The sequence below is a fragment of the Melopsittacus undulatus genome, chromosome 4 (genome assembly GCF_012275295.1).
Source record: "Melopsittacus undulatus isolate bMelUnd1 chromosome 4, bMelUnd1.mat.Z, whole genome shotgun sequence".
Taxonomy (NCBI): domain Eukaryota; kingdom Metazoa; phylum Chordata; class Aves; order Psittaciformes; family Psittaculidae; genus Melopsittacus; species Melopsittacus undulatus.
In genome coordinates this window covers 16,743,356-16,758,269 of record NC_047530.1, presented here as the reverse complement: position 1 = coordinate 16,758,269, position 14,914 = coordinate 16,743,356, and the positions used below count along the sequence as shown (strand labels likewise).

At 38.5% G+C, this 14,914-nt stretch overlaps 1 protein-coding gene across 7 annotated transcripts in view; it reads left to right on the top strand.

Moving 5' to 3' along the window:
• The window catches only part of DPF3 (double PHD fingers 3), a 164,028-nt gene that overhangs the window by 131,469 nt on the left and 17,645 nt on the right, over nt 1–14,914 (top strand). For 4 of the 7 annotated variants that reach the window (XM_031051793.2, XM_005152322.3, XM_031051792.2 and 1 more), the window contains one exon: nt 1,382–1,510. In XM_031051793.2, coding sequence (XP_030907653.1) covers nt 1,382–1,510 — 129 coding nt within the window. Of the gene's footprint in view, nt 1–1,381; nt 1,511–4,329; nt 5,716–11,477; nt 13,424–14,914 lie in introns of those variants that run through there. The other 3 variants (XR_004549558.1, XR_004549557.1, XR_004549556.1) reach the window with 1 other exon arrangement.

Genomic DNA, 14,914 nt, shown 5'->3' with positions numbered 1-14,914 from the left:
CTAATCAACAGCTGGAAGTAAATGAGTAGCTAGATGCACCCAAACCAGAAAAGCAGATTGAACTCAGAGGAAATTTTAATTTTAAGTGTATGTCTTGGATTGCTACCAGAAGCCCTTTAGAATGTCATTGTTCTTTGGGGGAAATTTGGATGTGGACAAAAAGACCATTAATAAAGGCTGTCAAAACATCTGTTAAAAATCTGCAAGTTACAAAATATGCATTAAAAAGATAATTAAATATAGATGGTGCTGTTTAATGGTCTTCATTTTCTAGTTTGTAGACATCTTCATGGGGTAGTCTTAGGTCAGGTATACCACTGGAATTTTTAAGTTAAAAAAGAATAAACAAGTATGAAGACCAGCTATTCCCTCTCCCTTCTCCCTTTCCCAGTTCATACTAAGAGTGTACAGGAACAAGAAGCTTTCTCTCTTTGGAGAGCAGAGGAGTAAAATGGTAGTTGTGAGTGAGGGAAAAAGAGCACATTGCTGTTCTGCTCAACTAAGAGGAATGCAGAAGACCTCTGCTCTTCTCTTCTTTCTGGGGGAACTGCCTCCTCCTCTGCTTAAGGCCCAGTGTGTGACTGGTGTGTGTCTGCTTTTCAACTATTCCTAGCTGGAAATAAGAATGTAATTTCCCTCCTTTTTTCTTGGCTTAAAAGGGTTTGTATCTCTGCAGGCTGGGACATCTGGCCCAGGCTGAGTGCACCTGCGCTGGGTGCTCAGGTAGTCCTGCTGCCCTCCCTGATCCCCCTGGGGACATGCACTTAGGTTAAACTTAGGGTGAACCACCAACAAATGGTTTTGCCTGTGAATATTCATGGACATTTGTATCAACTTCTTGACTAAGGACATCCTGCCCCTTGACATGTAATCCCCCAAAAAGCTACTTGAAAGAAAACCAGTTTTAAGGTACCTATCCCTTCCATGTCCCTGGTGCTGGCTTTTGAGTTTTGGGGAATGTATTTTTCCTTACTGAACTTTTGTGGTTTTGTGTTTTGTGGTTTTACAATTGTGACTCCTATCTGGAAAAATAGGTTTGGCTTACTGACAGTGTAGGCCACATTCTGCATTAGGGATTGTTTCTATTTTGGTCCATGTTACTAAGTCCCTGAACTGTACATGGATATCTGGTAGCAGCTCCTTGTGAGGGACCAACCTGGCTGGCTTTATAAAGGAAATGGTGAAGTGCATTTCCAGCAAAATAGATAAAACGCAGGGTGTACTTAAAATTGAGGTGATTTATGCAGTTCACTTTTTGTTCTGATTGACAATATGTTGGGAAGACTGTAGCCTGAGGACTCAGAGCTATCATGTAAGGAGAAGGGGAAAATGTCCACACTGAATGCTCTTTAAGTAAATCTGATTTCTAACCCAACTGCAGCCCAGAAAGGACCAGATGGGGTCATCATTCCCAATAACTACTGTGACTTCTGCCTTGGAGGCTCCAATATGAACAAAAAGAGTGGCCGGCCAGAGGAACTTGTATCATGCTCAGACTGTGGGCGCTCTGGTAGGTGACTCCTTCTTGCATCTTTCTTGTACAAAGGCATTTGTGTGATTTGTTTTTTGCTCCTGAAGATTTTGAAGATAGGCAGCACATATGGGAGGGGATAGAAGATGAAGTCATACCTCTTGTGTGTGTTTGTGGGAAAGGGTGACTGGGAAATTTTCTATCATAAAACCCATTGTTGAATTCACATTTTTAAGCTAATGGGGTCTTGCAAGATAATGAAGGTTTAATATATTTATTGGCTTCTGTGAACATTGGTACATGTACTAGTTGTTCTTCAAATGGAAGGAGAAAATCCTATGACAATGTTAAAAATGGTCTCTGTCTTCAAATGGTGCAATTACAACTATCAATTACTTACAAGATTTATTAAAGTTGCATGACAAGCATTTCCATTGATTGCACATTTCATGCATTTCTTCATCCAAAAAAGAAAGGAGGAAATTACAGGGTAGGGATGGGGGTAGCTGTCAAGGATTATCCTCTTACAAGATGACTATCATTAATTTTGTTTAAAGAGGATTTTTATTTCTCCATTTTCTTCCGTTCTCTCTGTTTAAATGTAGGCAATTGTGTGTTTCCCATTCTCAGTTGTCTCTATTTCTGGACTGTTGTTTTCTTCCTTTATTTTTTTCCTTTACTTTTTTTTTTTCTTTTTTTTTTGTTTTCTTAAATTTAATCCCAGCTGAGCAGTTATTTATACCTTACATGGAAGCTGGTGGTGGGAATGGGAGACCTTTAACAACTGCATATTACAGTTTTGATCTAAGTTTCCAGTTGTGATATTTCTAGGCAATGGTGATATGAGTGGTGGTAAGACCATCAGATGGAAATCTGAAAAACAAAGAGACCTTGACATTCAGTATTGCTGCTGCTCCTTCTGTACTGTAGTCACTAAAAGATGTTTGTTGCTTGATGGCTGAAATGCGATGTGGAGTGTTCTTTTGCCAAGAGAATGGCCTTTTTATGCTCCTGCTGAAATTCATAGTAAGCCTCTTACCACATTCAGTGGGAGCAGGACAAGACTCTCACTGCCAAATTGCCTTCTGCAGTTGTTGTGACCTCTGAAGATATTCTGAAACGATATTGACTGGCCACCAGAACACTGATGGGAACCCCTTTGGTATTCTCCAGGGGGGTCCTTATTAATGCTGTGCAGTCAGGGGCATGAACCTTTTAGTATATATGTGTTTGCTTCTTGATAACTGAAGGGGGATACTCACAGGGTCTATGGTGCCATCTTGGAAGGTCATTGCCCTTCCCCTCGATTGATATAGTTCAATGTAACTCATTTCAGCATTGTCCTGATACAGCACTATAAGATGGATCCATTTTACTTTTTTTTTCTGCTGTTTAAACATTGCCATGGTGATTATATCCAAATGAAACACAAACATACATTAATTTCCTTGATTCCTTAGTGTGATAGAACAAGAAGCATGTAACTTAAATTGTGCAAAACCAGTTCAATTAAATGCTATCCTGGTACAAATTCTGACCTATCTGGGTCATTCATAGGGGTCTGCAATGATGTGACTGATGTGTGATGAAAGTGATATAGGTACAACCACACTCATCTCTACACTAAAGAAATGAAACCTCTTTGGTGGCTGCCATCTTTCTCTTTCTTGATAATGGAGAACATTTTCATTATACTGAAAGAGAGGTTGTGGAAATTATATTGTTTCTTCTGTTCACAGTCAGTAAAATAGTATCTCTACAAGGTGGTTTATCTGCCAATCATTTTGTTATATCCATTTTCTTTTTGTAAGCAGGATTTAATTATTTGTGTCTCAAGCAATGTAGTGTACTTGTTATATGACTGATTCCTTAGCTGGAGTGGGGACCAAACAGTTGGTTACTTAATACCATGCTACTGTTTCTGAATGCTAAAATAGCTGTTCCCTAAAATCTTACACTCTCATTTTGCTGGGGTGCAAGAGACATCTTTTTCTCTTCCTCCTGAAGAAGGAATTTAAAGGCTGCACTATTAATCACGCAACATGTTTGTTTGAGGGAGAAAATAAGCCTGTTTCACATATTTCAGTATATGACTTCTCTTTTTAATAGTTGTCTTGTTATTGTTGTGGCTGCTATGGATGTCCTGTGTGGAGAAATTTCCTGTTCCATATTGAAAGTTGGATTGACTCACACACATTTGAACTTTTCAGTGTTCCCCAAGATAGATCACTTCGTATCTTAGTTGTTCTAGTTGTTGAAATCTATTTGTTTTGTTTTTTGTTTTTTATTTTTTAAGGAGATGCCATGAAATTAGAATAAAAGCAATTCTTTAGGTCATTTTCATTTAGTCTTCAAATTGTATTTCATTTTGCTCTTTAGAATCAGGTGAAGGACAGGGACAAAAAATAGTCCTGAGGCTGATGAGTTACCTAATGGTTTACATTTCTATAGCGGTAAATTTGTGATAGTTGATGCTAGTCTGAAGGACAGTCATTGTGCTTAGAGCTAACAGTGTCTAATTACTTTTATGGCATATAAGTCTTTTTAAATTGATTTAAGTAATCACAAGGAAATATGTGAATGTCTACTGAAGAGAGGAAAACATGATTAACCCTTTCGCTGCCATAGCTGTGGGCACCTGTTGTTTGTAGACTTTTTTCCTTTGAAACTGATCCTTTTTTATTTTATTTATTGGAGTTCTACCGAGCTATGTTGTTGAGGTGTGTGGGCACAGACAAGCACACACCTATGAGCTCAATAGTCTGATTTGTTAAATAGTAATGATGACTAAAAGAATTATGATGATGATGATGCCTGTTGCTTAACCCATGTGCTGATATATTCATCATACATGTCAGCTCATTTGGGAAGAGAAGGCAGGAGGGACGAAGCAGCGCCAGCACGCACTACGGAGGACTTGTTCGGTTCCACGTCAGAAAGCGACACCTCGACCTTTCATGGCTTTGACGAGGACGATGCAGAAGAGCCTCTCTCAAACCGAGGAGGCGGCTGTGGTGGCAGCTCTCCCTCTGCAAACAAAAAGGGCAGCTGCTAAAATAACTAAAAAGACACACAAACTTTGAGCGATTTGCTGTCTTTTTTACTACTAGAATTGTTATCAGCTTTTATTTTATAATTTTTTTAATTTTAGGTCCTTGGGTTTTTTTTTGTTTGTTTTTGTTGGGTTTTTTTTTGTTATTTTTGTTTTTTTTTCCTGTAGGGTGTACACTGAAAGCACAAGTGTTTAAAGCTCTTGACAACTACTTTGAAGAGACAGAAAGTTTTGATTTTCCTGTTATGTTTTTCATTTTAATTTGTTTTTCTCCCACCTCTCCCCTTCTCTTTCTCTCTGGAAATGTAAAAGGTGGATTTAATATTTTTTTTAATAGTGAGCAGAGTTGATTTTCTTGTCTTTTAATATATATATCAGCAAACCACAAAAAATACAGATGGGTTGGAGAGCAGAAAGCAAACCCAAATAGTTTTTTTTAATTATTATTATTATTTATATATTCTAAATATTATTAGAAAAACTACTTTTTAAATAAAAATAGAAAAAACTACAAAAACAAAAAAGCAATGGATGTCTACTTGATAATAGAACTGTTTCTAGAGAACCAATGTGGGCGGACTCTATCGGGGGACAAAGAAACCCTTGATGTGATGGCTTCTGCATTTTGAGATTTTGCACTTACTGTAGCATGTGGAGTTTGGCTACACTTGTCTTTAACAGTCTGAAAACACAAGCAGCATCACTGAAGACCATGACCTTGGGGAACACATTTCCATCCCTCCTTTGGACACCTTTGCACTCAATAGATCTCTTCCTCCTTGCACCCCTTCATGTCTTCCTCACTCCGTTCTACTTTTTATTTTTTCCTTTTCCTCCACCTTTCACTTCATGGACAACAATTTCCAAGCATAGGGATGGAATATGAATGGCAAATCGTAAACGTCAAAGACAAAACAGCTGGAGGAGCAGAATCATGGAAGAAATTACATGGAAAAATACCTCACCTGTACTTTTCTTTCCATTTTTAAATTTCAATTCACAGTATTTTTTCCTGTGTCGCCCAGTTTTTTCTCTCTTGCAGTATCTTGTGGGACACTTTTTTTGCTTTTCAATAGCTTCTTTGAAATAAACCAAAGCAATACTAATTAAAGTTCCAAGGGCAATGGAGAAGAGTGGCTCCCTTCCCAGCGACTTTCTCAGAAAGGAGGAAACATGCAGCAGGATTTGAAAGGTATGTCCAAGCTGAAATGTCTTTCACTCAGTTGTGAAATCTCTGTGCCCCGGATTTTCAAAAGACCCATGACTGGGGTTTGTTGTAGGACTAAATCCCGTGGATTAAATTGTGTTAAAAGTATGTGTCACATTCACACCTCTTGTGAAGTTAATTGAAGTTCTGTGGGAGCAGGATCCAGCCTCATTGTACAGTCAGAAGTGATTCAAAATGGGTTAGTGTGTAGGTTTCATTTTGCTATCCTAATGCAGTAAAAAATCTCCCTGAAGTGTGGGCAAGATTAGGTTCTAAGGATATATTTTTACTAATGTGTATAACACCAAACAGGGTGAAATCATTACTTTATTAAAACTGAAGTCATTTATCTGGAAAATACCTAATCCTTAATCTGGAGCTGGGCAGTTTTAATGCCATAATAAAAATCTCAGCCTTGCAATGAAGACTTTGAGTACATATTGTTTTAGTGCATGAATGATGCCTACCCAAATGGTTTAAATTTCTCCTGTTTCTTTTGCTGGAGTAGCACAATACTGTCTGTGAGAGCTCTTTTAATCCTCACCCCTGAAACCTTAAAAAAAAAAAGAGAAAGGATCTAGTCTCTTAATTTCTTTTATTGTTCACTTAGGACATGGAATAAACAGTGGCCAGCTTCTGATTTTAGGTACATGGCTGTAAATTCATAATACATGCTATGTGATGTCTAGATTATGCTAATAATCTGCCTTCAGAATGCTGCTGCAGTTATAAAACACCTCTGTGTGTTTATACCTTAGGACAGGAAAAGTCAGAGCCATGCACACCTGTTGGGAGAAAGCCTTGTTTAAACTTTCCACATATTGATAATCCTATTCTGTTGCTATTCTGTTCCTGCCGGTGTATTATAATTGATCAGGTGTCAAATCAATGATATTTTGACCTAATGCTCTCAATGAGAAGTGTACTTTAACTGATAAAAACACTAATTCATTCCACAACCAGTCCTTTTCCCTCAAAAATAACACAAGATGAATTCATAATATTCTGCCACTCTTCTGTATTTCTGAAAACTTCAATGTTAAGACTGTTTCCAGGTGTGAGGCACAGGTATACAGGCATCAGCTTTTGCAAAATCCTTGAAAGAGCTAGGGCTTAGTTTGCGTATCTGTATCACTTTATATATATATATATGTGTTTGTGTAGGTAACCGTATATCAGAAATGTATGTACACAGACACATACACACATATAGGTAATGCAAACATTAAAATAAAGAGCAACAGAAGTCAAGATGGAAGACACTTCCCAACCAAGAATGGGTGGAACCAGCTCTTGTATGAGGCACTGTGGGCTCACTCATTCCATACTGACCCTACTGTAATTGTAGAGTATCAGTAAAGTCCAGTGGATTTGGCTACATTTCTGCTAATGTAACTGAGAGCAGAATCTAGCCCAGGATTAGAGTTACTCCCAGATCTGAAAGAAACACCACAAACCCTAAATATTACAGATTTAAAAATTGCAGTTCAATTTGATCTCTCTTGATACTCCTGCCCTTCAATCCCTGCACTTATATTTGTGGCATTAGTATTTATTCTCTCCCTTTAAAAAGAAAAAAATACGTTTTTCTTTCTCTTGCTACTCTATGACATGTCCATGTGAACAACAGGAAATACAGAATGGGAGCAAGTACCTAGAAATGTTCCAAATCAGCAGTAAACAACATGTTTTTGTGCATCCATCCTTCATCTACCTCTTCTATCCATATATTGGTCATGTCACATAGATTAGAAGATTAAGAAAAGAGTTTAAATTTTACCCAGTGTTTTTTGAAATACTCTGATTGAGTATACTTTCACAAGGAAAGGCTCACAGGAATAATGGAGGCTTGAATTATCAAGGACTTGAAGAGACCTCAGTTTTCATTTGTCTACCTTTTGCTGCCTCAGAGGTGTAGTCTTGACACACTGGAAACAGAGGTTTGCAACTGGCCATGGTGCGGGGATGGCAGCACACAACTCAGCATTTACTAGGCATTGTATTTACCCAGCTTCTTGCATGCTTCTGCAGCCCATCCTGAGCTCCATGCTGCTGTGCTGAGTGTAGTCCTCACAGCACCTGAGCTAGGTAGCTGAAGCCTCCTCAGGTACATCTGGCTGAAGAACTCTCACTGCATGAACTGCAGAATAGTCATACCCTTAACTCTATTTTTTTCCAAGTGGAGTTCTTAACTATTGTCTTTTGTGAACCATGCCTAACACATTCTGGGCTCTTCTGGAATACAAACAAGAATCAGATGCCCATAATTTATTAAGTCTTGGTTTAGTTTCACAAATGCAGTTACAATAACAATGCATACAGACTTAATCCTTTCGCAACCTAACCACCCATCTTTGTGACAACTGAGTAGCACAGTACCCTCAGAAAGAGGCCACAACAGCTCACAGACTGCATAAAAGAATTGCCAGCTGACATTTGTTACAGATAGCATAGAAAAATATCCATTCCTGTTATTTATACCATTAATGTGTAATGAACAGTCACTGGTTCAATCTAGTCCTGAGAGATGAAGGAAGGTAAAATAAATTCACTGTTTTGGAGAACAGAGTAGTTCTTGAATTCCTCAAGATGTCTTAATTAGACTTAGATAACCAACATGAGTTTAGTTCAGCAGGCTGAGAAGTGTGGTACTGACCATAGGAAGGCATTGATCATAGCGAGGAAATTAAAATGTAGAGGTGGAAGCTAAAAGAGTGCTTGTTTACGATAGGCTGTAAAGTACTGTTGATGGTGAATACTGAATGGCGTGTTGATATGGAAATTAAATATTCTCAGGGCAGGTATTACGAGAGTGAAGGCTGGGAACAGGGAAAGGTTGGTATCTCGTAAGTTAACGGTGAAAGCAAAGCAAAGGAGCTGCTACATGAGACCCTCTCAGACTGTCAAGGGGAAGATGACAATGTTAATGAGGCAGCAAATATACAGGAGGAGATTTCATCAGTGCAAAAAACCCCACCAAACCCAACAGAAGAAGAAAAGCCTGACACTAGCATGTTCCCTCAAAAATGAGGGAACTACATGGTATCAATTGTATCATCAAAGACACATAAGTCCCAAAGCAAACTAAGAAGGCATGAAGAGAGTTTTCAATGTGAATTCTGGATTGTACCTGAAAAACAGAGTAATCTTTGAAACCAGAAAGAAATGGGATGCTCTGTATTCCTGAGTGATTTCAGCAGTTCAATAAGACCTGCTGTTCTGAGCTTCATAGGAAGATCAATGAAGGCACAGTCCTTCAACTTATCACAAGCCTAGCTCTTCCAGTCCTCCTCCAAAGATGTCCTTCTTATTAGAGGAAGGTTAGAATAAGGCTGTCCAAAGATTCTCCTGAAATATATGCTCCCACACAAACCATGTACCAAAATGACAGTGCCAATGTGAAATGTGAATAAAGGGATGTTTCATTTCAGGCCTTAAATTCAGGCTTTTCTGTGTTTAATCATGTGAGTTGTCTGCTCAGGCACCTTACTACTGCTCCATACTAAGAGACTTAGAAAAGACACATAATTTCCTGGGCTATCCTATGTAAACTCTGATTCACAGATAAGAGCAGGAGAAATAAGGAAGTGACGTGCTGCTTGAGCAGCTGATTAGGGAGAAGAAAGTGTGCACTGATCCTTAGCATATTCCGTTTTGTGGCACTTAATCAGTTGACATTTTAGCAGGGACAGACCTCAGCTCCTGAATTAAAACAGTATAAAATTTTAAGCATGATAATAAATATTGAGAAACTTTGAAGAAAATGTGGGATTCTGGGATAACAGTTAAAAAGTAAAAGGAGACCATGAAGCATGTTGCAGAACAGGGATGGAAATGAAATCTGGTTTGCTCTACTTTGCACCTTTTCCCTCCACCCGGGCACCCCCCTTTTTTGTGGGTTGGGTATTTATTTCTTTTACATGTAATGGTGGTTGGAATAACATTGCATATATGTGGCAAGGTTATGAATGATGAGCCTAGGCTGCTGAAACAAAGACCAGAGAGAGCTTTGCCACAGGCTTCAGAAGGATTAGCTCTGGGCTTTCTTAGTTGTTGCTTTTACTGAATGAAACCTCACTGTTAATATGCTTGCTAGTATGGTGTAGACAAGTTCTGAGATGGCCATTTGTTTCAGCAGAATGTGTTATTAGAATCCCCTCCCCACATTGTTTTGCCTTTGAGCTTTTACATTAGTTATTCATTTTGAGTTTGCCATTTTACAGGCCTCAGCTTAGGCTCTTGATTGAAGACAGGGACTCAGTTTGCTTCCTGCTGATGCATGGAGCAAATGAGAACTGCACCCAGGGAGTCACTGAGTCTGGACTGTGCCGGGGCACTGCTGCATTCTCTCCTTCCTGCTTTGCCTTTCTTTGGTTAATTCTTGCATTGATATTTTGAGATGGGCCCTAAAATTATAATTCAAATACCATCAAACTATGAAGCTTTCAAAGCCTGGCTTCTCATGCAACTTGCCTCTTCCCTGTGGCAAGCAGTTTTACCAAACCAATTCCTCAAGCAAACATTGTATTGACCCCACTGGGAGTTGTCTTCTTATAAAACTGGCAAATTCTGCCCAATGTGCTTTGTGCTGCAACATATGTAGATGTTTCCAATAAACACCCATTTCTTATTCTCTGTGATTTTTTCTTATTTCTATAAAATTTGTATCTACAAGTACATATAGAATACGAGGCACATGCATTTGTTCATGCTGGCATGGGGTTGTTTTGACAAACCCTTACAGTGCAGGAATGTACCCAGGCTGAATTTTTGCTGACTGAGCCATTACAGTAAAATCTACCAACCTTTGTTCTCTTTGCCAGATATCTACCAGGGCTGAAAAAACCCCAACCTCTGTAAATGCCACAGAATATTGAAATTGGGTCAGAACTATTTTCATGTCCCTGTCTGTATTTCCACAAGTGTTAAGTTACCAATTTCAAAGCAGACAAGTTGTAATAACATTTAGGAAAAAAAAAACCAGTTGTGATTTCAAGTTCTGATAGCCCTGTTAAGGGGATGCCACCAGTTTTTTGAGTAATTCTTTTGGGCAATAGTAGCTCCTAAGTTTTTGGACCTTTGTGTCATCCAGAACTGATATGAGAGGTGTGGGGAAGACTTGGGGGGGAGGCACTTGCATGTTGTGGAAATAAAGAGATTATTTTATCTCATCCTGCTCAGGACCTTACCAGCATGTAACTTAGTCAATTAATGGATTAAATGCAATGCAACATGTAGTACTTTTTTTTATTTCCTGAAGTTACCATGTTGCTGCCACCCTATGCATATTATTCAGACTTCTAAAGATGTCTTTTGTGCAGCACTCCATACACTTGCATCTCTGTACAAATAATTAGTAACATAGCAAGGTAATTAGAGCAGGATTTCATAAGCAAAGGCCTTAACTTACAGTGAAGAGACAGTTACCTAAGCTGAATGATGAAGGTTATTTAATGATGTTCACAGTAAAAAAAAAAACTGACAGCATTTGGTGCCTTTTCTTTTGAATATACTCCTTCATATCCTATTGTTTGCTTTGCATTCACTTGTGACTCCCACAGTCAGTTAAAACTGAGTCTGTCAAGCTATATTTTCAGAGAAGTAGAATGCAAGCAGTGTCAGAAGGTTGTTTTGTGCTGCTTCTGTTTTGGTTTGGTTTGGTTTTGGGTTGTATTTTTTTTTCTGAACACTTTCTTTTCTTGTCTGAGTTTGTTTAGTTTTACTTTGTGTTGCCTTTCCCTCTGCAGTCAGCTGTGCCCTCATGGATTCCAGTATCCTTCAAGCAAGACATTTCAGAAGAAGGCCGAAAGAAGTCAAAATGCTTTGATACTTCTCCTCTCCTTGCCCTGACCTTCCATATCCGTGTTTCATCTGGCACAGGAGCCTGGACTGTGGGAAGTTGGCTGCCAACAGCTGAGAGAAGTTCTGGGGATGCCCTAAGCTGGTGCAATACAAAGAAGTTTTTTAAAGTCTTGATTTCACTTTCTTTTAAGCGTGTGTATAAACCCAGGTCAAACTGGAATTGATCTACAGTAGAACTGACTGAAAAACAAACAAACTGAAAAAAGACTTAACTATTTTATTTATTTCGATATTTAAGAAAGAAAAGAAGTGCTGAAGTTGCACAGTATTTTTGTTTTAAATACATTTTACTTCAAATTTTAGATGCAATTTTGTGAAGACATGAAATTTTAAAAAGCACTTAATGTAAAATAAAGACTGAATATTTACTTTAAGGAAAAAACTTTTTAAAATAATGAAAATAAAGATCAACTCTGCTCTCTCTCTTACTTTAAAGAAGCCATTCATACATGTGCTGGGTATCTTTGTTTTTTGCAAATTGGATGTGGTAAGTGATGATTGTTCTGGTTTACTTTCTCCTTAATCATAATATCCTGTTAGATGCTTGAAACTTACTTTGCTGTACTGTTAGGCACAGATCTGAACAAAAAACCTGTTGAAATAGCAAAGATCAGGCTCAGTGGCTGGATTTTTTTGTTACCAGATTTTGTGTCCCATTTTAAGGACTGTCTTCTCCCAGTAAGATTGATATATCTCTTCTGCACAGTAAGAGAGGTTTGCTCTTCAGCAACTTTGAAATACTTCTGCTGAAAGAGGGGTTTAAAAAAGGAGAACAACACTGTTAATTTTAGGTTTGTTTTTTTCATTTTTGGTAATTCCACAGCTGATTGTGAGTTGGTTATAAGGAAAGTACCTAAATGTCAGGTGCTCTTGGCACAGATCTTCCTATTGGAGTCAAGGATGATGCCATCTGTAGAAGTCTTGTGTATTTTAGCTCTTTCTGAATTGGTAGTGGACTTTGAAAAGTGTACAGGTGCACCCATATGTCAGCAGTGAGCAAAAGGGTGACAGTCAGCAGAAGAATGTGAGTTCCCATAGCTACAATCCTAAATTGTCCTATGAGGAAGTGGTGAGGGATGTTCACATCCCAAATCCTAAGTTGTTAGCCATCTTAGTGAAATAAGGTGTTCTGTTTCTTACAGTGAAAAGCACAGGACCATTCACTGTCACGTGTGATACAGTCTCGTAAGACTGGAGGATAGCCTTGTGTTCTAGGTGAAAGGTATTGTACTTGGCTCTGAGATTAGCTTCTCCTCTGTAACAGGGGTGCCAGACATACCTATTGATATACACCCAGGGTATAGGAAGGGAAAGTGGTTTTGTTAATGTGGCTTGTGTTGGGGTTTGGAATGAAAAAAACTATGTCTAATAAAAATGCATCCTGACCAGGTGAAGCTGCCAGAGAACCTCATCCTGCACATCCTGGTTTCTTGCACACCTGAAACTCAAGCTCACCTTGTTGAGAGGTTTCCGTGTATCACTAGCAACAGATTTTGTCCTCTTCTCCCTTCCCCTTCTCCTTCTTCTTCCCAGATTAACACATAAGGCCAGAAATAAATGTGTAAGAAGTCTGGTAGACCTGAGTCCTGCTCCCACTAAGTTGAATGACAAAATTTATGTCCTAATTGGGCTCTTTAGCAGGATTATTTTGTTTTGTCATTTGCTGGTTTCTAAACTGGCAGTAGTGAACTGCCTCCAGAGAAAAAAGAAATCAAATTTTATCTCGTCAAAATATAACAAGACGCACAACTGTAATGAAGACTTGCAAACTGTAGGGTCTTGTGTTCATTTTGTGTAATATTCCTTCCAAATAAAAGTTCTGCTTCCAACATCCCTACTGTATATTCCTCTGTAAATATTACTTTATCAAACCAATTCCACAAGGTCTTTTTTAGTGCAAATAATCTTTTCTAAAAAGACATTGTTGAATAATCTACTTGTACATATACTTTTCTAAGGCCTCCATTGTTTATAATACTTTCTTTGAAGCATAAAATAAAACTTCCTCCTCTATTGGTTTTGTTTCCCTTTTCCGTTTTTTAAATTATGACTTTAGCCCCTGGATTTTGTTTTGTATTTCTTAATGAAGCATGGTGTTAACCAAGAATTCCTTTCTTCTTTCTGTTTTACTTTCTCTTCTCCATTCATTGGACTACAAACACTGGTCCTGTTGCTTGCTATAGTGGAGGCAGGCAGGAAATAAAATACTGCTTTTCTGTAGGACTCATTTTAAGAGTGTGATAATAGAGGATGTCCCTATGTGTGTTTGTATTTTAATAACTTTCTCAATGATATTCATACAGTTGCATTAAGCTAATTTTGATGTAAAGGTGGAGTTTAAATTATATGAGAGCTTTTGTATAGATTTTAGTGACATCGTCTGAAGGAGTTCTCACCCTACCTATGCCATTTCTAATCCAGTTACTGGACTAACTGAAAGTGGTGGTGGTGGTCCCTTTGTTGCATTTCACAGTGCAGGCACAAACCCTCCCTTTCCCTTTTGGAATCACCTTAGCTTAGCAGTATGGTTGTACAGGATGGAAAGAGAAAATACACTTTTGGGATAGATGCCATCTTATAAGGAAACTATGTGTCCTCTTCCCTAATAGACCTGCTATCGTTTTTCTGAAGCTCTGTTGCCTTTCCCCTGCCTTCCCATTAATTTTTCTGCTACCAGTAGAGGCTATAGATGGCCCTTTTTACTCTGGCAGCTGCATTCAAAAATAGCAGCTGAAGTGTTTTTAGGTGATCTTCTGATGGGGGTACAGATATTTTAGATCAGTGAACTGCCCCCTTCCCCACCAGCAGACTAAATGACAAAATTGTCCTAAAGAATATGTCAGAAATTAATCCAGTCAGACAATATAAGAATCTTACAGAATTGTACAAATGGGCTCCTACCTGCCTAATTTTTAACAGCTTTGTGTCTGTGACTTTGCAGCGGAGAATGAACTATTCTTGCTCTTCTGTCGTCTTCTTTTATTTTTCCTTAAAGTTTCATTTTTCACATATGTATTTTTAATTTCCATTAGGGTTTTGTTTCTCCATTCTTTCTTCAGATGAATATGACTTGACAGCTTCATTGCTTGACTTCAGACCTTATCTTTACCTGTGCATGGCCTTTGGCCAGTTCATTGGAGGAAGGAGGAAACCAAAAGGCAGTTTCAGCTACCTTTGCTGTCCTCAGTCCCTGTGGCTCTTGGGAACCTGTTTGAGGTTTGATAAAGCAGCTCCTGGACTCCTTTCTGGATTGTCCTCAGCTGTTCTGTGGCTAAAAATTGTCTCTCCTTCCTTTTTACCTGCTGGTCACTGGGAACCAGAG